Genomic DNA, 24515 nt, shown 5'->3' with positions numbered 1-24515 from the left:
ACAAACTCCAGATGCATGTGCCACTTTGGGCAATTTTTTTTTTTTGATTTTTCGAGGGAGGGTCTCACTCTAGCCCAGGCTAACCTAGAATTCACTATGTAATCTCAGGGTGGCCTGGAACTCATGGCAATCCACCTACCTCTGCCTCCCAAGGCATTTGTATTTTTCATGTAAGTTCAGTCATGATGTATCTTTAACTGGGAACCAAACACACCCAACTATTTTCTCAGATGTGATGATAATCATGGGGAGATCCTGGCACCCAGGGTCTGAGAAGTGCAGCAAGGGAAGGTACAGGACAGGCCCACATCTGTGAAATGTCAGTCTTTGGATTTAACTTCATTACTGTCTGACCTTTGCTATTCGGGTAACTTGCTGTCCTTCAGAGAGAAGCAGTAGTCAAGAATAGACACAGTAACCGCCTTCATGAGACCACCACGAGTCGGCTATTGGCCCACTATTTCAGAAACACTTTAAAACCTAAACACTAGGCAATCAGAAGAGAGAGCACGGGGGAGATGGCTGAACAGATAAAGCACTTGCCTGCACAGCCTAGGGGCCTAGATTCGATTCCCCAGTACTCAGGTCAAGTCAGCTGCACAAGGTGGCGCATGCGTTTGGAGGTCGTTGGCAGTAGTTGGAGGCCCTGGTGTGCCCATTCTATCTGGCTTTCTCAAGTGGTTTAAAAAAGAGCGAGCGGTCACTCTGCCGGTCCCCATCGGAAGAAGCCTGGGCAGGACCGCGGTGACTGCCTGGGGCCAACCCTCAGGAGCCCGCGGGCGCGGGCGGCACCCGAAGTGCAGCGCGGACTCGCCACTCGGCGTGGCTCAGTCGTTTCGGGCACGGCGACGACAGCTTACGACACATGTGGCGGCATCGTCAGGGAGCACAGTGATTCCGGTACACCGTGACTGTGGACGGGGAGCACAGCCGCAGCAAGTCGTCCGCGGCGCCGCAACACCTCCCGCCGCCAGGAGCTGCGCGCACGCGCGGCCCCGCCCACAGGCCTCGAGCTCTCCTTTGCGCCTGCGCGGCTCCGCCCACCAGCCCGCGGGCGGTGACAGGTGTCCGAGTTGTACTGTCAGCGGCGTCATGGCGGCCGTCCGGGCGCTGGTGGCGCCAAGGCTGGCGGTGGCGTGCGCGCTCGCCCCGCTCCCGGGACCCCTGCGGCCGCGGCCCGCCTCCCGCCCGGCGCCCCGCCTGCGCGCGGCCCTTCACGGCTCGGCGCCGCGCCCGGGGGCCAGGGTCGCGCTGGTGAGTGAGCGCACGTCCCGCCTGCCAGGCCCGCTCCCTCCCCCGGCTCTGCCCTCTGCGCCCTGGGTCCACCCGCCCCTGCCCAAGGTCGTCCTCTCCCGGCGGGTGGACAGCTCCTCCTCCCCTTGGGGTGCTCCCGGGGCACCGGGCCGGCCCTCCCCGCGCTCCGCTTCCGGTCCCGCCCCGCCCCGCCCCGCCCCTCGTGGCCCTTCCTTCCCCCTGACCGGCGCTCCGCCCGCAGGTGCTGTCGGGCTGCGGAGTCTACGATGGCACCGAGATCCACGAGGCCTCTGCGTAAGTCTTCAAACGCTTCGGTGGGGCAAGTTAAACCCTCTTGGTGTAAAAAGGCAAGAATGGCAGAAGCGTTACCTAACTCAGTGGGTTCGCATCTTGAGTATGTGCAGCACTAACCTAAGCGCAGCTGAGACAGAAAAGGAGAGAGGGCTGGGGAGATGGCTAGTGGTTAATGCATGTGCCTGCAAAGCCAAAGGACCTCGGTTCGATTCCCCAGTATCCACGTAAGCCAGATGCACAAGGTGGCACATGCATTTGGAGTTCGTTTGCAGTGCCTGGAGGCCGTGGTCGCCCATTCATTCTCTCTGTCTCTCTCTCTCTGCCTCTTTCCCTCTCTCAAATAAATATATTTAAAAAAAAAAAAAAAAGAAGAAGTGGAGGCAGTACTGTCACCTGAAGCAGGCAAGAAGAGCACGGCAGTCATTTCTGCAGCAGGGCTTGGGAACAGTGGAGAAGGCTCAGTGGTTAAACCTGTCAGCTCGGGTTCAACTCCCCAGCACCCACATAAAGCTGAACAAAGTGATGCTCTGAAACAAAGGAAGTCTGGGGTTTTATATCTATTCATACCTATACCTGTTCAGAGGTTGGCCCAGTCTCCAGTATACTTCGATAAGAGATCATTCCTGAGCATGTTCAATTTAAGATCATGGAGCATGTATTTAAAAGATTAAAGTGGGGGCTGGAGAGATGGCTTAGTTGTTAAAGCACTTACCTGCAAAGCCTAAGGGCCCAAGTTCAATTCCCCAGGACCCACGTAAGCCAGATGCACAAGGTAGTGCATGCATGGAGTTTGCAGTGGCTGGAGGCCCTGGCATGCCCATTCTCTCTCTTTGTATATGCTTGTTTCTCAAGTAAGTAAATAAATAAAGTTTAAGGGGCTGGAGAGATGACTTAGCAATTAAGGCACTTGCCTGTGAAGCCTAAGGACCCAGGTTCAATTCCCTAATGCCCGCCTTAGCCAGATGCGATGCACAAGGTGACGCATATGTCTGGAGTTTGTTTTCAGTGGCTTAGAGGCCCTGGTGCACCCATTCTCCCTCCCCTTCCCCTCCCCCTCTTTCTCTCAAATAAATAAGCAAAATATTTAAAAAAAAAAAAAAGATTAAAGTGGCCGGGCGTGGTGGCGCACACCTTTAATCCCAGCACTCGGGAGGCAGAGGTAGGAGGATCACCATGAGTTCAAGGCCACCCTGAGACTACGGAGTGATTTCCAGGTCAGCCTGAGCTAGAGTGAGACCCTACCTCAAAAAAACAAAAAAAAAACAAAAAAAAACACTAAAGTGCCTGGTATGGTGGCACACGCCTTTAACCCCAGCACTCAGGAGGCAGAGATAGGATTGTCGTGAGTTCAAGGCCACCATGAGACTACATAGTGAATTCCAGGTCAGCCTGAGCTAGAGTGAGACCCTACCTCGAAACCTCCCCCCCCAAAAAAAAAATAATTAAATAAATAAAAAGATTAAAGTGAGGCTGGAGAGATAAACTCAGATGCACAGAGTGGTGCACGCATCTGGAGTTCCCTTCTAGCAGCTAGAGGCCTCCACACACTCCCTCTTCTGCTCCCTCACCCTTCCTCCCAGAAAATAAATTTAAAAATTAAAAACAAAAAGATTAAAGTGATGTACAGAAATACCTCCAGGATCTGTCCAGCTTGCACCGTAAAGTCTGAGCTGAAAATGAAGGACATGTTGAAGGCGCACGAACGTGGGAGTCGGCCCCTGGAGGGGCCTGCCTCACCTAGTGGCTGCTAGCAAACGCTGTTTTCATGAGCTCCTGAAAATATCACTTCTGTTTGTCCGTGCGTACATCGTACAAACGGATCATGCGTGGGTCAGTCCCCCCACACTGGGCTCTCTGGGGTGCAGGTAGATCTTCATGCGTATTGTTAGGCCTTGTTCTGGCTTTCTGTTAGATTGGAGAGGTAGGGGCAGGACGAGTAGGGTTCCTCCTTCTGTGGTGGGACGCCCTGCCTGCCTGTCTTAGGTAAGCTGGAGTGAGTGGTGGGTGGGGAAGCTGAGCATGGTTAACGCTCGAGCAGAGCCTGTGGTGTCCTGAGGACATTGCCAGTGTGTGCCAAGAGGTGGCTCCAGACATGGGGCACCTCCCAGTACTTGGCTAGGTAGACACAGGGCCAGGTTGTGTTTCCTAATTTGGGCCTATGGAGAAAGCTGGTGAGGCAGGAGACAGCCTGGGGATGGCTGGAGTCCCCCAGGCAGACCAGTGAGTCACAGTGTGGGAGATTGTAACTGCTTCTCATCATGACCTTGAGCAAGTCACTGCCCTTTTTGTCCTCTCTAAGTGGTAGACAGAGCCACATGTCCAGACGGAATTAGTGACCTCATATATTGGCATTTGACACTGTGGCTGGTACAGAGGGCGCCTTCGTAATGTCCAGTGTTATCATGGGGGCTTATTCCTGACCTCGTCTTGCCCAAATCTCCACCATCTCCCCACTGCCCAGATCAGGGAAGTAGGAGACAAATGCTAATTTTGCCTTGACCAGTAACTAGTGGCCCAAGAGCCCAGCAGAGTTTGGGTGGCCTGCACTGTTAGGCCCTGGGTGAAGGCGGAGCACCTAGCAGCAGCCCGGAGCCCTGCACGTATACAGAATGACATCCAGGGAGCCACTGGTCCCCTGCACACTACCTCATTCCAGCGCTTCCCTGGGTAGGTCTCTGAGTTGGAGCAGTGGGTGTTTACTGGAGGCAGCCACAGCTTCTTGAGGCAAGCAGCCTGCCGTGTGCTTGCAGCCCTCCCAGCCCCGCTGCCGCACCTCCGAGAGTCCCACTGGTCAAGCTCATTTGACGCAAGCTTAGATTGAGTGCATTTGGAAGTGATGTCTTTACGGTTTTCTCCATGCAGCATCCTGGTGCACTTGAGCCGTGGAGGTGCTGAGGTCCAGATCTTCGCCCCTGATGTCCCTCAGATGCACGTGATTGACCACACCAAGGGGCAGCCTTCCGAGAGTGAGAGCAGGTGTGGGCGAGGAGAGAAACTTAGTGGGAACCTGTCCCCATCCCCAGCTGTCCATGGGCTGTTCTGGGCACGCGCTGTCCGTGGGCATTGAGCCGCGCATTCCCCAGTGCTTGGTAGATGGCAGTGCTCACGGTCTGCTCGCTGCCTCACTTGTCGCTGTGGACGCCATGTCCCCGTACGTAGTTCCAGCGGCATTTCTGCTCCAGGAGCGTTGTAGCTAGTTCAAGTGGAAGAGAGGAGCTGCAGCTGTGACCCCCAGGAGCCGCCTGGTGGGACCCCTGCCATTTCCTTCTCTGAGACCCCGGCCCTGAAGCCCGTCCCTGCCTCTGACTCACCAGCCTACCTAGCCTGGCAGTCACTTCCTGCTGTGTCTGTCCCTGAGGGCTTCGGGCATTGACCCCCACTCCCTTTCCTTGCCTTCCTGATGGGGAGCACTGAATTCTACTTGCTGGAGCTAGAGTCTCCATTTCCCGGTGGCCCCTAGTCCCAAGTGACCTGGTGTTGGTCCTGAGGCCAACCTTGTAGTTGTAGGCTCCCCTAGAATCCTTTCACCATCTCTGCATGGTGGCCTTCTGTTCGGACTGGGAAGCCTTAAGTCTCCCCAGTGAGGCACCTTCTGTGCGCCCGTGTGCAGCTGCCTTCCCTGCTTGCGTGCTCATGCTTTGTGTCCGTGCACTCTCTTTCCAGGAATGTTCTGGCTGAGTCGGCAAGGATTGCCCGAGGCAAGATCACCAGCCTGGCACAGCTCAGTGCCACTAACCATGATGCCGCCATTTTTCCCGGAGGCTTTGGAGCTGCCAAAAACCTGTATGTGTCTGAATGTCAGGGTCTAGACTGTGCCTGTGTATAGGGAAACCACCGAGATGTGGGCTGGGGCCACGTCAGTGAGACCGGGGTGTGTCTCTGCTTCCTTCTCTGCATGCTGCTGGGGCCTGGCAGCTGTCAGGGTGGTGGGGTCTCTTAGCCAGCCTCCCTGGTTGGATCTGATCCTGGCAATATTAGCTCGTCGGTCCCAGGCAGAGCCTGCAGCGTGAGATGCTCTCCCTGTCAAGCCCAGGTGTAGCAGGAAAAAGGGATGGGCTGTTGCCATGGGAAATGGTACACGAGCCCATGGTCTAGGTTGGGGTCCTTTGCCTTGAGCAGGGCTCTGCAGTGTCCTTGAGCCATTTGACCTAGCTAGGTGGCCTAGAACCGGCAATTCTCTGAGGGGTGGCTGATCCACCTTCCCTGCTCGGAAACCTCAGGTGCCTTTGTCACAAGTGTAGCAGTACCTTTCCTTCAGATTCCGGCCACCTCTCAGCACCTGTAGCACTACCCGCACCCCTCTGCCCTGTGGAAGCCCCACATCCCTTCCCTGTCTCTGAGTGCCTGGCCGAGCCAGTGCTTAGCGAGGCCCTGAGCGCCCTTTCCCGGCATTTCCCATGCTCAGGGTCCTGACAAGGACCCAGCAGGACGGCTCTAGCTTTTTTACTTCCATGGAGATGGCAGTTTCTTTCTTGCATGGCTGAGCTGAGTTCACACTGCTGCCTTGTCCATCAGCATCTGTCTGATGGAGGACTGGCCAGAGGCATGTCTGCCACTGTGGTGGGGGTCCCTTTGCTCACACAGAAATATGGACTCAAGGGTGCATAGGAGAGCCCACCACGTTTGAGGAGTCTGGAGACCTTCAGCTCTATCCATGTGTGTCCAAGTTCACCAGTCTCTGTGGGGAGGCTGCCCTCTTCATCCCTCCTGATTTCCAGAAGAAAGGCAAGCCCTTCATGGACAGGCCTAGACCAGGTTCCCCTGAGGTGGCTGCTGCCATCATTGATACTTAGCATGCGCCAATGACAACAGGTGATTGGATTTGGCATGTGCATGTGGCAACGGCTGTGTGTATGTACTGACAAGTGACAGAAGCCTAACAGGCACATGAGGTGATCAGTGACTGACTTAGCCTGTGCATGTGGCAGGCTCACAGTGGGAATCCAGTTACGTTCATACTTGACTCCAGACCCTTTCTAGGCCCTGTTGCCATCTTTGTGTATGTTCCAAACAGGCCTTTTTCACCTGGTTTTCTGAGGTTGGGTCTCACTCTAGCCCAGGCTGACCTGGAACTCTGTAGCCCCATGCTTGCCTCAGACTCGTGGAGGTCCTCCTAAAGGTGTATGTTTTATTTGAGAGAGGAGAGGAAAGGACAGAGAGAATGGCCATACCAGGACCTCCCAACTGCTGTAGACAAACTCCAGATGCATCTTATGCGTCTGGCATTATGTGGGTACTGGGGAATAGAACCCAGGTCATCAGGCTTTGCAAGCAAGTGCCTTTAACTGATGAGCCTTTAAACCTTTTTATTTGTGTGTGGGTATGGGTGTATACACAGTCCAGTTTTATGTGGGTGGCTAAGGTTTTGAACCCAGGCCACCAGGCTTTGCAGGCACCCTCAACTGCTGAACCATCTCTCCAGTCCCCAGAGGCTCTTCCTCTGCAGGTGTGTTCATAACTGCTGCTTGTGAAGTTCTTGTTCGTGGTGTATATGATGTACGTGGTGTATATGATGTACCTAGCAGGTTTCCAGCTGGGTTTTGAACTGTTAACAGCAAAATAGACTCCACCTGGTGGTGACCTCTGTAACCAGTGCCCCTGGTGTTGATCAAATGATTTCCTGTAGCCTTGGCTGTTGTCAGTAGCACTTTGAAGGTGACATTTGCGTTGTGTATTCTTGAAGGGTAGGGTTTGGTGAGGCAGCACACAGAAGCACCATCTAAGAAGGTTATCACATGATGGTGATTCAGTCCCTCGCCACCACGTCTCTAGGCCTGTGCAGGCAGCCCTCAGCAGCACCGAAGGTCCCAGAAAGTGGCATTCCTGGCAAAAGAGTGAAAAGTGTGCACTCACTCATAGAGTGAAGGGCTCTGGTGTAGTCCACGGACTTCGTGAACAGACATAACTATGCAGGGAGGTGGAAGGCCATTGGCATGATATGCGCCCTCACTGGGGTCTCAGCTCTGTAGGGGAGGTGGGACTACTAAGTGAGGCTTCCCTTCTCGTGGCAGGAGCACATTCGCCGTGGACGGGAAGGACTGCAAGGTCAATAAGGAAGTGGAGCGTGTCATGAAGGAATTCCATGGAGCCGGGAAGCCAATCGGGTAGGCGCATTGTGGGGCAGGAGTTGCTGGCACCACTTTGCCCAGCACCTGCCATTGAAGCCAAATAAGACCAGTGACGATGCATAGACCATGGGGGTGTGGAATTGGGTATGGTGGATGCAGTGGGGCAGCAGCGATCCCCAGATGCAATCCCCAGGATGACCTAACCTGCAGTGTGCAGCTGGGGTACGAGTCACAGTCCCAGCTTCCTGTGTGGCCTGTCAGCCGGTGATTACCTTCCCGCTGTGCACACTTCTGAAGATCACAGCCCTTAGACAAGGCTGTTGGTGTCAACAAGATGTCTCCCTGAACCTGCTGGTTTGACTGGCAAGTTCAGCTGTGTGACAGACCACCCATAAGTGGGGTAGATCACCTCCCTCTGTTGGTTCCTGACATGGTTCCGGCACCCCAACACCCTGGCAGTTGGCAGCTGGATGGCTGTGGGAAGAGCTCGTTTCCCCAGGGGCTCCCAAGGCTCCGTGCCTGGGTGATGAGTGCGCCAAGCCCGGGCAGCTTGTCCCTCGTTCTCGGCGTCAGACCTCGTGTCCCGCGACCTCCCTGCTCATTGTGGACACCGCCGTGCTGACTCGTCTCCTCCCACCTCTCAGCTTGTGCTGCATAGCGCCCGTGCTCGCGGCCAAAGTGATCAGAGGTGTCGAGGTCACCGTGGGCCACGAGCAAGAAGAGGGCGGCAAGTGGCCCTATGCCGGGACCGCGGAGGCCATCAAGGCCCTGGGGGCCAAGCACTGTGTGAAAGGTGTGACCATATCCTTTGTGGCAGTGGGGTAGGCAGCAGCTTGTCATTCTTTAGACCCCTCATTTTGACCTCTGGTGTCCTTGGCGGGCAGGCTCCCCCACAGGAGCTGTCCCTGCTGGTCCTGCTGCAGGCGGGGGAGTGCCTGGGTAGGGAATGACCACGGCTACAGGTGCAGCGGGGACAGGCAGGCAGGCAGGAGGCTGGCCCATTCCTGCCTGGGGAGGCGGCCTGTGCGCCTGTACTTGTGGAGGCTGCTCAGCGAGTGTCCCCAGTGTACCTGTGGTGTACATGGCTGGGTTGCCTGGACATGAGAGGGCAGGTGGCCCACAGGGAATGCCGGCCAGGCCAAGGCCGTGCTTCATATCTGGAGGCTGGGAGCTGCTTACTGGCCATCACAGAAGGAAGCAAGGCCGGCACGGGAGAAGAACAAGCTTTTAGAAAAACTGACTTGCTCTGGTGGGCCACCTTCCTTCTTCTTTGTGCGTTGGAAAGGAGTTCCTCTTGTGCAGTCAGGTGGCACGGGTCATACAGCAGTACAAGTGGTGTTGGGAGTGGTCGGCTATGGGCTTGTGGGAGCCAGGGGCTTTTCATTTCGAATTTCCTGGGTCATAGTTTTCTTTAACGTCTGTGCACGAAGCTCACGTGGACCAGAAAAACAAAGTGGTCACAACCCCAGCCTTCATGTGTGAGACTGCGCTCCACCACATCCACGATGGCATTGGGGTCATGGTGAAGAAGGTGCTGGAACTCGCGGGAAAGTAATGCTGCTCAGGCAATGCTTGGTGTCCTGTCTGGGCTCTGTCCAGCCCAGGTGGCACAGGAGCTGCTTTTCTGTTTAGAAGCTTTCTGCCTGAAGAGGAAGGTTGACTCCCTCCACATCCTGGGCTTGGCTTAGTTCCTGTCAATGTGAAGGGCAGAACCCTTCACTGCCCACCCCCAGAAGCAATGGGGGCTTGCCGTGTATGTGCCCCCAGAATTCAGATCTGAGGCAGCTTTTCCAAAAGGGTCTTGTGGAAATGATATCCTACAGTCTCAAATCTGTTGGGTCAGGGTACTTAAGATTTTAGAAGAAAAACATTGAAGATTACAAGTCTGGTGACAATCAGAAGATGAGCAGTCCCACGTCTTGGATAAAGAAAAGTTCTGTGTTGTGAAGTAAACACGTGCTAACTAAAGCCAGGGAATTTCTGTAGCAGACAGTCCCTGTAGCCACAGAATAAACTCTTCTCCACATTGGAAACTTCTCTTAATCCACTTTCAGGCCTTTTGGAACTGACAAATGGGGTAAAATGAGGGTTCTTATGAGTCTCAGTTCTCTGAATCCTCGGGGAAAGGGGGAAATTGCTAGTACTTGGCCTTTAGACTGACCTGGTAGCTGGTGACTGGAAATTTGATCCCAGTCTTTGAGATGGTGTGGCAGAGCTCTTCAGTGTGTAGTTAAAAAGTAAAGGACCCTAGTGATCCTTTCTATGTGCCTCAGGGAAAAGTCAGAAGATTCTACACACTTCACCCATTTCAGAACATTCCCTTCTGGGGAGCAGGACAGGTCTAAAGGTCCCTGCCCTGTTTGCTGGGCATGGTGGTGTACACCTTTAATCCCAGCACTCCAGAGGCAGAGGAGATCCCCCGTGGGTGGGAAGGGATACTGGTATTGCTGGAGACCTCTCTGCCCAGTCTGCACTCCTGGAACAAGGCTGTGGTTTTAGGTGTCACCAGCAGAGGGCGCAGCAGAGCAGTCGGCCTTGCTGCAGGCTCCCAGGGCTGAGCAACGCCCTTGCTGAACCTCCTGCCTGTCAATTGGGCAGGTCGGCTTCATAGGCATCGCTGTCTGTGTGACTGGGCTGCAGGCATTGGACATGCTACACTCAGAGCTGTTTCTCCTCCTAGTGCTCTACAACCTGTACCTGGTCCAGGTGTTTCCCTCCCTCACTGGCCTCCTGGGGAGGTCTCCTACCCTGGACTCCAGACCATCTTGGGCACCTCTTCTTTCTTTCACTCCCATGACTCCTTTCCAGTGGGTCCTCCACCTCCAAACCCTCTGCGCTGTAGAGCCCACTTGACATCACACTTGAAGCGGGGCACCCAGCTCCACTCATCCAAACTAGGTCCCTGCTTAACAGCCCTTCCCACCTGCATCTGGGGACCACAGCACATCTCTCCACCAGAAACTGCTCCAAGCACTCCATTCTTTTCCTTTACTGTGCACGGCTGCGAGCCTAGGTGACCCACCCCTGTGCCCTGACAGGTCACCCAGGTCATTCCCAGACTTGCAGTTCCCTGAGGCCTCTACTTATCATGTCTCTAGCTTCCCTTTCTGACTTTCCAGCCGGCCTTCTGCTCCGTGTCTTTGCTGAGGACACCCTGTGCTCCCGGGCCAAGTAGGTGTCCTTGCCTGCTGCTGTTTCTCAGAGCCCTGGACGGTAACAGCACACACCCATGTCCACGTCCTGCCCCACCCCTCCCTGGCCCCTGCCTCCGTGGAGTGCAGGCACTTGGGTGTCTGCCCCTTTCCAGATTGGCTCCTCTAACCTGTCTGCATGTGAGGTCTCCACGTGTGCTTGTGGCTGGCTGCTGGCTCACTCATTCAGCAGTGAGTACTGTTGCACTGTCCAAAGTGTACCCATTCACCTGCTGAAGGACATGTGGTGGATTCCAGTGAAGCTGTGAACATAACAATGCAGGGTTTTGTGTGGGCATAAATTCAGTGACCTGTCGCACAAAAAGAAAGAGCCGGGCGTGGTGGCACAGGCCTTTAATCCCAGCCCTCAGGAGGCAGAGGTAGGAGGATCACCACGAGTTTGAGGCCACCCTGAGAATACAGAGTGAATTCCAGGTCAGTCTGTGCTAGAGTGAGACCCTACCTCGAAAAACTAAAAAGAAGGAAGGAAGAAAGAGTCAGGCATGGTGGCCTTTAATCCCAGCGTTTGGGAGGGTGAGGTAGGAAGATTAAGTTAGGGCCAGCCCAAGGTTACAGAGTGAGTTACAGGTCTGCCTGGGCTATAGTGAGACCCTACCTAAAAAAAAAAAAAAAAAAAAAAACATTAGGGCTGGGGAGATTGCCTAGTGGTTAAGGCACTTGCCTGCAAAGCCAAAGGACCCAGGTTTGCTTCCCCAGGACTCACGTAAGCCAGATGCACAAGGTGGTGCATGCATGCATCTGGAGTTTGTATGCAGTGGCTGAAGGCCATGGTGCACCCATTCTCTGCTCCTCCCTCCCTCTCTCTCCAGTATAAATAAAAATCATCAAACTCAAAAGTCATTGAGGTTTCCTCCTCTGCTGTGGTTATCTACGGTTTCCCAAGTTTTGTATTTTATATTTGGGTTTATAATCAATTTTGAATTAACTTTGGGAAAGGTGAAAGATCTGTGTCTAGATCACTTTTTTTGTTTGGTTTGGTTTGGTTTGGTTTTTCAAGGTAGGGCCACCTGCCAATCTATAATTTTTCTTTCCTCTTCTTTGGTATTATACTATGTAGGGCTTCCAGTCTCATACTGAGGAGAAGTGATGAGAGGAATAGCCTCACCAAGTTTCTCACCAATAGGGTGTGATGTTAGCAATAAGTACTATTTAGATGTTCTTATCGATTTGAGGGAAATTTCTTCTATTACCACTTAGTTGCCTTTTCTGCATGACTTGTTAATGGTCGTATGGTTTTTCCCCTTTAACCTGGTGAGGTGATGGGTTTTATTCATCAACTTCCATATGCTGAACCATCTTTTATATCTGAGACAAATCTCATTTGGTTATGGTATAGAATTATTCCTATACATTGCTGTATTTGATCTGCTGGTAATTTTTTGGTTGTTGTTTTGTTTTTATTGAGGTAGAGTCTTACTCTAGCCCAAGCTGACCTGGAATTCACTATGTAGTCTCAAAATGGCCTTGAACTCACAGTGATCCTCCTACCTCTGCCTCCCAAGTGCTGGGATTAAAGGCGTGCGCCACCACGCCCGCCTACTTTGGTGATATTTTTGTTGAGGATGTTTCCATTTTCATGAGAGATGATGGCCTTCTGTTACCTTTTTCTATAATGTCTGGTTTGGTGTTAGGGGAGTGCTGGCCTGATAGAATGAGCTAGAGTGTATTTCTTCTGCTTGTCTTCTGAAAGAGAGAAAGAATCAGCATAAGTGTTGGTTAGAATTTACCAGTAGATCCATCTAAGCCTAATGCTCTCTGTTGGAATGGTTAATTGCTGGTTTGATTTCTTTAATACACACTGCCTTTTCACACTCTCCGATTCTTGTTTGAGTCTGTCAGGTTGAGTCTTTCACAAAATCAGTCTGTTTCACACAGGTTATCAGATGTGTAGACATGGAGTTGTAAGTGGTATTGATGTTTCCTCAACCATTTCTGTTTTGTTTTTTGTTTTAGTTCCCCCCACCCCCACCCCCATGTAGGGTCTTGCTCTAGCCCAGGCTGACCTGGAATTGACTATGTGATCCCAAGGTGTCCTTGAACCTAAGGCCATCCTACCTCTGCCTCCCAAGTGCAGGGACTGAAGACATGTGCCACCATGCCTAGTTCCCAGCTTTTTTGTGTGTGTGCGGGGGGGGGGGTTATTTTGTCTTACAGGCTTGAGGGGAAGCTCCATGATGGTAGGAGAAAACAATGGCATGAGCAGAGGTTAGACCTCACCTCTCACCAACATCAGGTGGACAACAGCAACAGGAGACTCTGCCAAACACTGGCAAGGGGACACTGGCTATAACACCCATAAGCCCACTCCAAATAATACACTGCTTCCAGGAGGTGTTAATTCCCAAATCTCCATCAGCTGGAAACCTAGCATTCAGATGACATAAGTTTATTGGAGACACCTGAGTCAAACTACCACACCAAGCATCCTTTTTTTAATTTTAATTTTTTATTATTTATTTATTTATTTGAGAGATGCCGAAGGAGAGAGAGGCAGAGAATGAATGGGTGCACCAGGGCCTCCAGCCTCTGGAAATGAACTCCAGACACATGCAGCACCTTGTGCATCTGGCTTATGTGGGTCCTAGAGAATCAAACCCAGGTCCTTTGGCTTTGTAGGCAAGTGCCTTAACTACTAAGCCACCTCTCCAGACCCACTTTTTTTTTTTTGTGGGGTGGTGAGGGTTTTCAAGGTAGGTTCTCACTTCAGTCCAGGCTGACCTGGAACTCACTATGTAGTCTCAGGGTGGCCTTTAACTCACTGTGATCCACCTACCTCTGCCTCCCAAATTCTGGGATTAAAGGTGTGTGCCACCATGCCTGGCTCCAGCCCTATTTTTATTTTTTGAGACAATGTCTTACAAAGTAGCCCTGCTGGACTTGGTACTCACTTTGTAGTTCAGGCTATCCTCAAATGCCCACCAACCCTCCTGCCTCAAAATAACAGGTATGAGCCAGCACACCTAGCTCCTGTTCTTTTTTTTCTTCTATATTTTATTTTTAATTTATTTTAATTTCTTTTATTGGCAACTTCAATAATTGTAAACAAAATCCCGTGGTAATTCCCTCCTTTCCCCACTTTGCCCTTTGTACTCTCCATCATATCCCTTCCCCTCTCAATCAGTCTCTCTTTTTTTTCCCCTTGGTTATTCGGGTTAGAGTCTCACTCTATCCCAGGCTGACCTGGAATTCACTATGTAGTCTCAGGGTGGCCTTGAACTCACAGAGATCCTCCTACCTCGACCTCCCAAGTGCTGGGATTAAAGGCGTGTGCCACCACACCGGGCTCTTTTATTTTGATGTCAGCATCTTGCTATTAGGATGGTCTTGTGTAGGTAGTGTCAGGCACTGTGAGGTCATGGATATCCAGGCCATTTCGTGTCTGGAGGAGCATGTTGTAAGTAGTCCTACCCTTCCTTTGTCTCTTACTTTCTTTCCACCACCTCTTCTGCAATGGACCTTGAGCCTTGGAAGGTGTGGTAGCGATGTTGCAGTGCTGAGCACTCCTCTGTCACTTCTTCTCAGCACCATGGTGCCTTCTGAGTCATCCCAAGGTCACTGCCATATGAAAAGAGAAGCTTCTCTAACCAAAAGTGAGAGTAGCATTGAGATATGGGTATGAACATTAAGAGAAGTGCTTACTGGGTGGTTTAGTGAACATAGTATATACATTTAGCCAGACAGCAGCAGATGTTACACCCATGACTACCCCTGTTATAGATTTTCAGTATCAGGGATATATTTTCTCCCATGGAGTAGGCCTCTAATCCAATTACAGAGCAGTTGGTTCCCCCATAACAGATGTGCCACTATTGCACCTGTTGGCTCACTTGGCCTGGATGGCCAAATTTAAGGCTTGCAGTGTCCACTGTTGAGTATCTTCACTGGTGATTTCTCTCTCCCATTGAACTGCGTGCAGTGTAGCTTTGTTTCAGCTTTCTGTCACCAGCATATTTTTAATTATTTACTTATTGTCTTTTTCAAGGCAGGGTCTCACTGTAGCCCAAGTTGACCTGGAACTCACCTGTAGCCCTAAGCTGGCCTTAAACTCACAGTGATCCTTCTACCTCAGCTTCCCAAATGCTGAGACTAAAGGTGTGTACTGTCACACCCAGCTATATTCTTTCTTCTTTTCTGGTAGACACATTCTATGTTAGAAATTTCCCCCACCACTGTTTTCAGTGCACCCATAATTGCCATTAAGTTGTATTTTCATTTTCATTTAGTTCAAAATATTTAGAAAATTTCTCTCCAGATTTCATCTTTGACCCCTGTGTTATTTATAAGTGTGTTGTATAATCTACTTGTGTTTGGGGATTTTCCAGCTATCTGGTTTTATTTCATTGTGGTTATCTGAGAGCAAATACTGTATGATTTCTATTCCTTTAAATCTAAGGTGAATTTTATGGCCCTGAATATGCTCTGTCTTGGTGAGTGTGTGAGCTGGACACCGATTCGTGTTTTGCTGTTGCTGGATGGAGTCATCCAGAGCTGCCCATTGTTTCCAGTTGGCTGATGCTATTGAGTTCCACTCTGCCCTTTCTGATGTCCTGCCTGCTGGGCTGTGCCTTCCTGATGGAGAGGTGCCAATGTCCTGGCTGTAATAGTGGACGCAGCAACTCCTCTGTGTGGGTCTATCAGTTTTGCCTCTTGTATTTTGCCTCTTTTGTGGGGCACACATTCATCCTTCTTTTTTTTTTTTTTTTCCAGCCCTCCAATCACATTTTTTTAATTTTATTTTTTTATTTTTTTTTTCTTTTCACAATTTTTATTAACATTTTCCATGATTATAAAAAATATCCCATGGTAATAGCCTCCCTCCCCCTCCCACTTTCCCCTTTGAAATTCCATTCTCCATCATATTACCTCCCCATCTCAATCATTGTACTTACATGTATACAATACCAATCTATTAAGTACCCTCCTTCCTTCCTTCCTTCCTTTCTCTTCCCTTTTTAAAATTTTTTTTTAAATTTTTATTAGCATTTTCCATGATTATAAAAAAATATCTCGTGTTAATTCCCTCCCCCCCCCCACACTTTCTCCTTTGAAATTACATTCTCCATCATATTACCTCCCCATAACAATCATTGTACTTACATATATACAATACCAACCTATTAAGTACCCTCCTCCCTTCCTTTCTCTTCCCTTTAAATCTCCTTTTTAACTTACTGGCCTCTGCTACTAAGTATTTTCCTTCTCACGCTGAAGTCCAATCATCTGTAGCTAGGATTCATATATGAGGGAGAACATGTGGCGCTTGGCTTTCTGGGCCTGGGTTACCTCACTTAGTATAATCCTTTCCAGATCCATTCATTTTTCTGCAAATTTCATAACTTCATTTTTCTTTACCGCTGAGTAGAACTCCATTGTATAAATGTGCCACATCTTCATTATCCACTCATCAGTTGAGGGACATCTAGGCTGGTCCCATTTCCCAGCTATTATAAATTGAGCAGCAATAAACATGGTTGAGCCTGTACTTCTAAGGAAATGAGATGAGTCCTTAGGATATATGCCTAGGAGTGCTATAGCTGGGTCATATGGTAGATCAATCTTTAGCTGTTTTAAGAACCTTCACACTGATTTCATTCATCCTTCTTAACATGCTAGTATGTCTTTTTAAAAATATATATTTATTCATTTGCAAGCAGAGAGGGGGAAAGAGAGAGAGAGTATGAACACATCAGGGCCTTCAGCCACTGCAAATGAACTCCAGGTTGCATGCACCACTTTGTGTATCTGATTTACGTGGGTACTGGGGAATTGAACCCAGGTCCTTAGCCTTTGCAGGCAAGCACCTTAACTGCTGAGCCATCACTCCAGCTCTTTTTTTTTTTTTAAATTAATTAATGAATTAATTTGCAAGCAGAGATAGAAGAGACAAAGAGGATGGACATGCCAGCGCTTTCAGACACTACAACTCCAGATGCATGCACCCCTTTATGCATCTGGTTTTAAGTGGGTACTGGGGAATCTAACTCTGCTCACTAGACTTTGCAGGCAAGTGCCTTAGCTGCTAAGCCATCTCTCCAGTTCCAGCATGTCTTTTTATAGAACTGACTTACCGCTAACCCTTTATCATTATGGAAGGTCCCTTTTTGTCTCTGGTAGCTCCTTGCTCTGATACTGGCTGTGTCTTAAATTAATGTAGCTATGGAAGTGTGGTATATCTGCCTTCATCTTTGTGTTTTTATTTAGTTATTTGGTTGGTTGGTTTTTTTGAGGTAGGGTCTCGCTCTAGCCCAGGCTAACTGGGAACTCATTGTGTAGTCTCAGGCTAGCCTCGAACTCAGTGATCTTCCTACCACTGCCTCTCAAGTGCTGAGATTAAAAGTGTGCGCCACCACGCCCAGCAAGGTGTTGTTTTTCATCCACTGTGACAGGGTCAGTATTTAATAGGTACGTTTAAAACAGGGCCGTTCAGCATGGACATGGATGCGGCTGAATCAGCATCTTCCATGTTTGTTGCTACCTTTGTTCTTTGTTCCTCTGTCTTCTAGTCTTTGGTAGCACTTGTGTGTTTGCGTATACGTGTAGCATGTGTGTATGTGTTGCTGGGGATCATGCATATGATCTGTCACTGAGCTACACCCCAGCCACTTAATGTTTTGGGGTTTTTTTGTTTGTTTGTTTTCAGTGTGTTTAGCATGTGTGATGTGGTGTATGTATTATAGTGTATGCACATGTGTCCAGATGTGCATGCCCCATGCACATTTATGCAGAGACCAGAGGAGAATGCCACTAGTTCAATTCCCCAGGACCCACGTGAGCCAGATGCACAAGGGGGCACATGTGTCTGGAGTTTGTTTGCAGTGGCTGGAGGCCCTGGCATGCCAGTTCTCTCTCTCTCTCTCTCTCTCTCTCTCTCTGCCTCTTTCTCTCTCACTGTCACTCAAATAAAGAAATACAATTTTTAAAAAAGACATTTAAAAAAAGCTGGGCGTGATGGTGCACACCTTTAGTCCCAGCACTTGGGAGGCAGAGGTAGGAGGATCACTGCCTGATCTGCGGGGCCAATGTTACGCGGGGTGGTCGAGGAGGGCTGCAACCTGAAAGAACGGGCGGGAAAGAAGGAGACCAAGCAGAGGTTTTGTCAAGGTCTCGTTTAATGTTGGATTTTTTAGCTCTTTTATAATCAACCAGCAGGTAGGGCAATAAGGAGGGAAAAAAGGGGGAGGGTGTATAAGAAAGGAGGAAGTAGGGCCACCTGGCCGTAATCTTCTGGAGCATCTTCTCGGAATCTCTCTTGTGACGTCTCCCAGAGCAGCTGTTTGTTCTCGGGGGAGGGGCTGCATGAGGGCTGCTAGTTCTCTTTTGTCCTCAGGGCAGTGAGGGGCCATATGAAGGTTGTTAGTTCTTCTTTTGTCTGGTCAGGTCATGGTCTCTGACAGATCACCATGAGTTCAATGCCACCCTGAGATTACATAGTGAATTTCAAGTCAGCCTGAGCTAGAGTGAGGTCCTACCTTGAAAAACAAAAGAAAAGGGGGGGGGTGGCTGGAGAGATGGCTTAGTGGTTAAAGAGCTTGCATGCAAAGCCAAAGGACTCAGGTTCCATTCCTCAGGACCCATGTAAGTCACATGCACAAGGTGGCACATGCATCTGGAGTTTGCAGTGGCTAGAGGTCCTGGCATGCCCATTCTCTGTCAAATAAATAAATAGAAATAAATATTTAAAAGAAGTAAGTAAAGAAAAACATCCTGGTGTGGTGGCTCATGTTTTAATTCCAGCACCAAGGGAGGCTGAGTTAGGAGGATCATAGTGACTTCAAGGCCAGCCAGGACTACAGTGAAACTCTGCCTGAAGGGAAAAAACAAGCAAACAAAGAGTTTGTTTTGCCTTTACTCCCATCTAATGCTCCTCTGTAAGGGGCCAACATTTCTGTGCCCATTTTCCTGACTCTGGAGAACGTCTAAGATCTGCAGAAGCTTTGCTGCCAGCCAGTTAGTTCTCCTGATTTTGTTGTCTTAAGAGTCCATCTGCCCGTCACTTTGAGGGGTAATTTTGCCACCTGCAGAACTACAGGCTAATATTTCTTCCCCACACTTGCAGCGTCTCCCCCTGGCATGGTTTGGATGGGAGGCCGACCCAGTTCTTACTTGGCATCAGGCCTGAGGGTGGGTACTCTCTGCTGCAGAGCTCGTTTCTCTGGCTTTGACTCCTGCACTGGGAAGCCATGTGCCTCCCTGTGGGTTTTCTGGCCTGAGATCCCTTGTCTTTTTTGTTTTGTTTTTTCAAGGCAGGGTCTCACTCTAGTTCAGGCTGACCTGGAATTCACTCTGTAGTCTCAGGGGGGCCGTGAACTCATGTCAATCCTCCTACCTCTGCCTTCCGAGTGCTGGGATTAAAGGCGTGCGCCACCACGCCCTGCTGGAGACTCCTGCTTTCAGTTCCAGAATGGGGCCCCAAGTTTTGTTGTCCAGAGCTGTAGCACAGAACCCCTTCCTGGGCCCTGCAGAGGGATGCCGTGCCATCTCCCATGGCTACCAGCTCTGGGTGCGGTGAGGACAGAGGGGCCCAAGGGAAGATCTGCAGAGTGTGGCCAGAGGCCTGTAGCTTCCCTGGCAGGCTCTAGCATGTCTGTGAGTCTGCCTTAGCCTTATCCCAACTGTGTGAGCCAGCAGCTGCTGTGGAGATGAGGCCCCGCTGTGAGCTGTGTGCTGTAGTGGGCCAGTGCCAAGGACCAAGTGACTGCAGGGCCTTGGGGGCCCAAGGGTGGTGTTGCAGTCAGGTTCGCATTGCTAGCAGAAGTCACGCGACCAAGAGCAGCTTTTGAGGGGGAAAGAGGTTTGTTTTTGGCTTACAGACTTGAGGGGAAGCTCCATGATGGCAGGGGAAAATGGTGCCGTGAGCAGAGGATGGATATCACCCCCTGGCCAACATAAGGTGGACAACAGCAACAGGAGAATGTGTCAAACACTGGCAAGGGTTAACTGGCTATACCATCCATAAGCCCGCCCCCCAAAATACACCAACTCCAGGAGGCTTTAATTTCCAATTGCCATCAGCTGGGGAGACTAGCATTCAGAACACCTATGTTTATGAGGGACACCTGAATCAAACCACCACATTCCACCCCTGTCCCCCATAAACTGATATCCATACATGATATAAAATATAATGCATTCAGTATGACTTTGAGAGTCATAGTTTTTATCAATCCTAATGATGTTCAAACATCCCCATAATCCAAGTTCTTTCAGCTGAACCATAATACCAGAAATAAGCCCAAAAAAACCCATAACGGCACAGAATACACATTCACACTGCAAAAGATGGCATTGGGCATAGCAAAGAAATAGTCAACCAATACAAGGTTTTAACAGGGCAAACATCAAACTCTGTAGCTCCAAGTCCAACAACTCTAGTCAATGACAAGTCTCCGGAGTTCAATTCTGTCCCTCCAGCTAGGCAACTCACAGTCCTGCAAAAGTTCATCGGGGCCAGCAGGTCCCCTGAGCAGCCATCTCGTGGTCCCGGCATCTCCACTGCAACCTGCGGTTCATCCTCGTGGGCCCGTGGGGTCTCTACGCAGGCATCCAGCCAACCTGCTTCACACTGCCCGTGGCCATTTCCAAAACAGGAGGCTGTGTTGCAAATTCAGTGACCCTCTCCTGCATTTCTTATACACCATAATACCAGGCAGGGTGTCAATTTGTTAATCCAGGGGGGAATAAAGCAGGCTTTGAAAAACAGGACACTCTTTGAGCATCTAGGCCCCTTCAAAAGAGTCTTCATTCTTCCTGTTGCCCCAATCTCAAATGTGTTTATCTCATATAATTGCAGCTGAACAAGCAGAAGTTTCAGCCCAAAGATTTTTCTGTGCCCTATCCCTCTGCACATACCAGTCCGTTTCTATGCAAAACAACCCATCTCCTCCTGTCCTCTGTTTCCTCAAGATCTGAGTCTCTTCATACACTCCATCACCTCAATCCTCTCTCCTGTCCTTCATCTGTTCATGACCTCCATGTCCTGAGGTTGCCATTTTATGTCCCCTGTCTTCATGTCTTCCATCTCTTCATGTCCTTCATCTCATGGCCTACAACTCCTCAGGACCATTTGCTTTTTTTTTTTTTTTTTGGTTTGTTTTTTAGAGGCAGGGTCTCACTCTAGCTCAGGCTGACCTGCAGTTCACTATATAGGCTCTGGCTGGCCTTGAACTCATGGTGGTCCTCCTACCTCTGCCTCCTGAGTGCTGGGATTAGAGGCGTGCGCCCCACGCCTCGCTGCAAGACCGCCCCTCTTGTCCTTTGTGTCTCCATACCCATCTAGACCTACATCGGTTTTTGGCCTCTGTCTCCTCTCTGGGTGCACATTTGCTCTCTTAGAAGGACCCCAGTCCTGAATAGCTTCATGTTAACTTGGTCACATCTGTAAAGATCCTACCTTAAGGGAAGGTCATAGACACAGGGCCAGCTGTGAGGCCTCCAATGTGGGAATTTTGTGGAGACTGATGGGCGCACTTGCAGGAGGGAGCTCGAGGCATAGGTGGAATGCACCGGAGAGTCCTCATGCTCACAAGGAGGGGCTGCAAACTAACCCCTGTCCACCTACCACCCTGTCGTTTGCAGAGCTTCTTGGGTCCTCCAAGTCAGGACTGTGGCTTTCTTCTGCCTGGGCAACCTGTGTGTCCTGTCTGTTACCCTGTGCGCGCATCATCCTGGGACTGTGGCTGCAGGGCGATGGCCTGGGCCACCGTACAGTAAGCCCCACCTCAGAGAACCCCAGGATGTTGGGTCATCTCCCTACTTTGAGTCTTTGAAGAGCCCTTGGGAGGATCTATGTGGCATAGGTCTAACCATGGAGGTCACAGATAATCTCGTGACACCCCACAGTTGACTCAGCCAGAGCCCCAGCTCTGTGATTGCCACGGAAACTTCCCATAGGAGATGGCCGCAGCTTCCCTGGAGACCTGTGTTCCCAGATAAGCTCCTGGCTCTGAAAGAGAAGTGTGAGAGTGCGCCAGCTGGGCCTGCAAGGGAGAAGACTGAGCCGTGGCTACAGGGAGTGTGTGACAATGCCGTTTTTTCAAGTCAGGGTCTTGCCTAGCCCCGGGTGGCTCGGAACTCACTATGCAGTCCAGGCTGACCTCACACTCACAGCGATCCTTTTACATAGACTTAGCCTCCCAAGTACTGGGGCTAAAAACATGAGCCCCACACCTGCCTTGTTGTTGTGTTTTTTAATACTTTTCTTTCCTTATTGTTTTATACTGTCCAGTGGCATTTGGATGAACACAAAATGAGCGCAGCAGTCAAAATGCAATTCAGTGCAGAGTGGTGGGGGCTGGGGGGGTGCACTCTGGTGCTCCCGGAACTGAATGTGCTCCTAGCTTCTATTCAGATTCAGGCAGTCAAAGCTATGGGGAGTCCGAGTTTGCATCAGACCAGATCGTGAGTCCTTTGTTCATGTTTATTTCATCAGGAAATCTGTGGAGAAGCTGTGAATTTCCCACCTACAACAAGCTCCAGTCAAGGCTTCTGGTTTTCCATGACCCCAGGCTTGGCCTATGCAAAGATTAGCCTTTTTCCAATTAGCTTGATCTCCACAATTTATTTTACTATGTATTTATTATAGAGAGAGAATGGACACACCAGGGCCTCCTGCCACTGCACCTAAACTCCAGATGCGTGCACTACTTTGTGCATCAACCTTTTTTTGTTTTTTTTTGTTTTTTTGAGGTAGGGCCTCACTGTAGCCCAGGCTGACCTGGAGTTCACTATGGAGTCTCAGGGTGGCCTCGAATTCACAGCAATCCTCCTACCTCTGCCTCCCAAGTGCTGGGATTAAAGGTGTGCGCCACCATGCCCAGCTGCATCTACCTTTATGTGGGTACTGGGGGATATAACTCTAATGACAGGCTTTGGTATTTTTTTGTTTGTCTGTTTTGTTTCTTGTAGGGTTTTTTTTTTTTTTTATGAGAGAGCAATAGAGAATTGGAGACAGGTCCTCCAGCCACTGCAATCGAACTGCAGACATGCACCACCTTGTAAGCATATGCAACCTTGTGTGCTTGCATCATCTTGTACAGCTGGCTTACGTGGGACCTGGAGAGTCGAACATGAGTCCTTAGGCTTCTCTGCCAAGTGCCTTAACTGCTGAGCCATCTCTTCAGCCCATAATGGCAGGCTTTGAAAGCAAGCACCTTTCACCATTGAACCATCTCTCCAGCCCTGGTGGCGTGGTTTTGAAGCGGGGTCTCTGTATCCCAGACTGACCTGAAAGTCACTCTAAAACCCCATGCTATCCCCAAGCCCATGGCAATTCTCCTACTTCAGCCTCCCAAGTGCTGGGATTAGAGGCATGCACCACCATGCCCAGTCTGCCATTACTGTTTCAATTTTTAATTTCTGTCTCATTTTTATGCATCCTGCACTTCCTGATTTTGGCTAAGGACAAATAGCAGAAGTACTAAAATATTTCTCATTAAGTATCTTTTAGTGTTTCTGACCTGGCCTGAAACAGGAAGTTCTTGGGGGTCTCTCACAGGAAGTCTCTGTGTTCCTGGCCCCATGAGCACCCCAGGGCTTCCAGTCCTTATAGTTCTGGCAGGGATGCGAGGTGGGCCATTGTAGGGCTTGGGAGATACCATTGAACACTGCTTGGTTAAACAGAGACCCTACCTCAAAAAAATCCAGGTGTGGTGGCACACGCCTTTAATCCCAGCACTCAGGAGGCAGAGGTAGGGCTATCTCTGTGAGTCGAGGCCAGCCTGGAACTACAGAGTGAGTTTAACCTGTAACTACAGAGTCAGTTTGGGCTGGGGTTGGACACTCCCTGGGGAGGGGGGGCGGGAAGGTGACTTGGAGAGCTGTTCAGCGGAATGAATTAGGTCTCTGAATTAATTATGGCTGCCATCACAAAGCACACATGCTGGGCTTCAATACAACACTCATTGTCCCACCTCCCCGGAGCTTGGGAGTCAGACATTAAAGTGACTGAACAAGAGGATGCCCAGGCATTCAGCTCTGCACTCACGCTGTGCAGTGACTGGGCCCTGCCTCAGTTTCCTTGTGTGTTGACATGACCAAGTACATATGATATATTTGTGCATGGGGCAATTAGGAGACCACAGATGTGGGGGTAGTCAGGAGAGGCTGCCCATATGCCCTGTCCCGGGGCTTCCTGAGGACACTGCTGTTCCTAGACATAAGCCATCCCCACTGGGTCCACTCTGGGAGGGTATCAGGAGCCTTGAGGTCTCCTTAGCCCTTCTTATCCATCCAAGTGCCCACAAAGATTCTCTCTTAGCCTTGATGGGTCACACCAGCTGCCTTAAATCTTCAGACGGCAAGAGCACTGACGCTGCCCGAAACGGCAGGGTTATAAGGGAAGAATGGCAGGGCAGGGGGCCTGCAAGGAGGACAGCGCCACGATGGCTGGATCCCACAGAGCGTCCGGCCATCGGCTGTCAAGGCAGACCAGACTCCTTTAGCTCCTCCCATCCAGTCCTAAGACACAGGCGTCCAGTGTCTCCCCCACCCCCGGGAAAAGTGGGAGCTGCAGTGCTGGTCGCTGGAAGCCAGACACCAGCAGTAGAGTGGGCCAAGGACAAGACAACAAAGGGCCCCGGGAGACTTGTGGGTAGTGGGAAAGTTGTCACCCCTTCCTTGTGGCCTTTGCAGTGGGGCAGTCACCCTTTGAGGAACCAAGCTGTGTGGTTTTACCAGGGGACATTCGGAT

At 50.5% G+C, this 24515-nt stretch overlaps 1 protein-coding gene across 1 annotated transcript; it reads left to right on the top strand.

Annotated features, from left to right (window-relative positions):
• Nucleotides 1-1092: 1092 nt before the first annotated feature.
• Nucleotides 1093-9649, top strand: Gatd3 (glutamine amidotransferase class 1 domain containing 3). Its single transcript, XM_045150767.1, has 7 exons — nt 1093-1254; nt 1496-1548; nt 4411-4524; nt 5212-5331; nt 7560-7652; nt 8261-8417; nt 9043-9649. The coding sequence occupies exons 1-7, from the start codon at nt 1093-1095 to the stop codon at nt 9169-9171; spliced, it is 828 nt and encodes a 275-aa protein (XP_045006702.1). The 3' UTR covers nt 9172-9649.
• The last annotated feature ends 14866 nt before the right edge of the window (nt 9650-24515 follow it).

The sequence above is a fragment of the Jaculus jaculus genome, chromosome 5 (assembly GCF_020740685.1).
Source record: "Jaculus jaculus isolate mJacJac1 chromosome 5, mJacJac1.mat.Y.cur, whole genome shotgun sequence".
In the NCBI taxonomy this organism is placed as follows: Eukaryota; Metazoa; Chordata; class Mammalia; order Rodentia; family Dipodidae; genus Jaculus; species Jaculus jaculus.
This window is presented reverse-complemented; position numbering and strand designations above follow the sequence as displayed.

Excerpts from the sequence above, each read along its gene's own strand:
- Gatd3 (XM_045150767.1), top strand. The coding sequence starts at position 1,093 with ATGGCGGCCGTCCGGGCGCTGGTGGCGCCAAGGCTGGCGGTGGCGTGC. Across the intron at positions 5,332-7,559 it reads TTTGGAGCTGCCAAAAACCT|GAGCACATTCGCCGTGGACG; the intron begins GTATGTGTCTGA and ends TTCTCGTGGCAG. Across the intron at positions 8,418-9,042 it reads ACTGTGTGAAAGGTGTGACC|GAAGCTCACGTGGACCAGAA; the intron begins ATATCCTTTGTG and ends ACGTCTGTGCAC.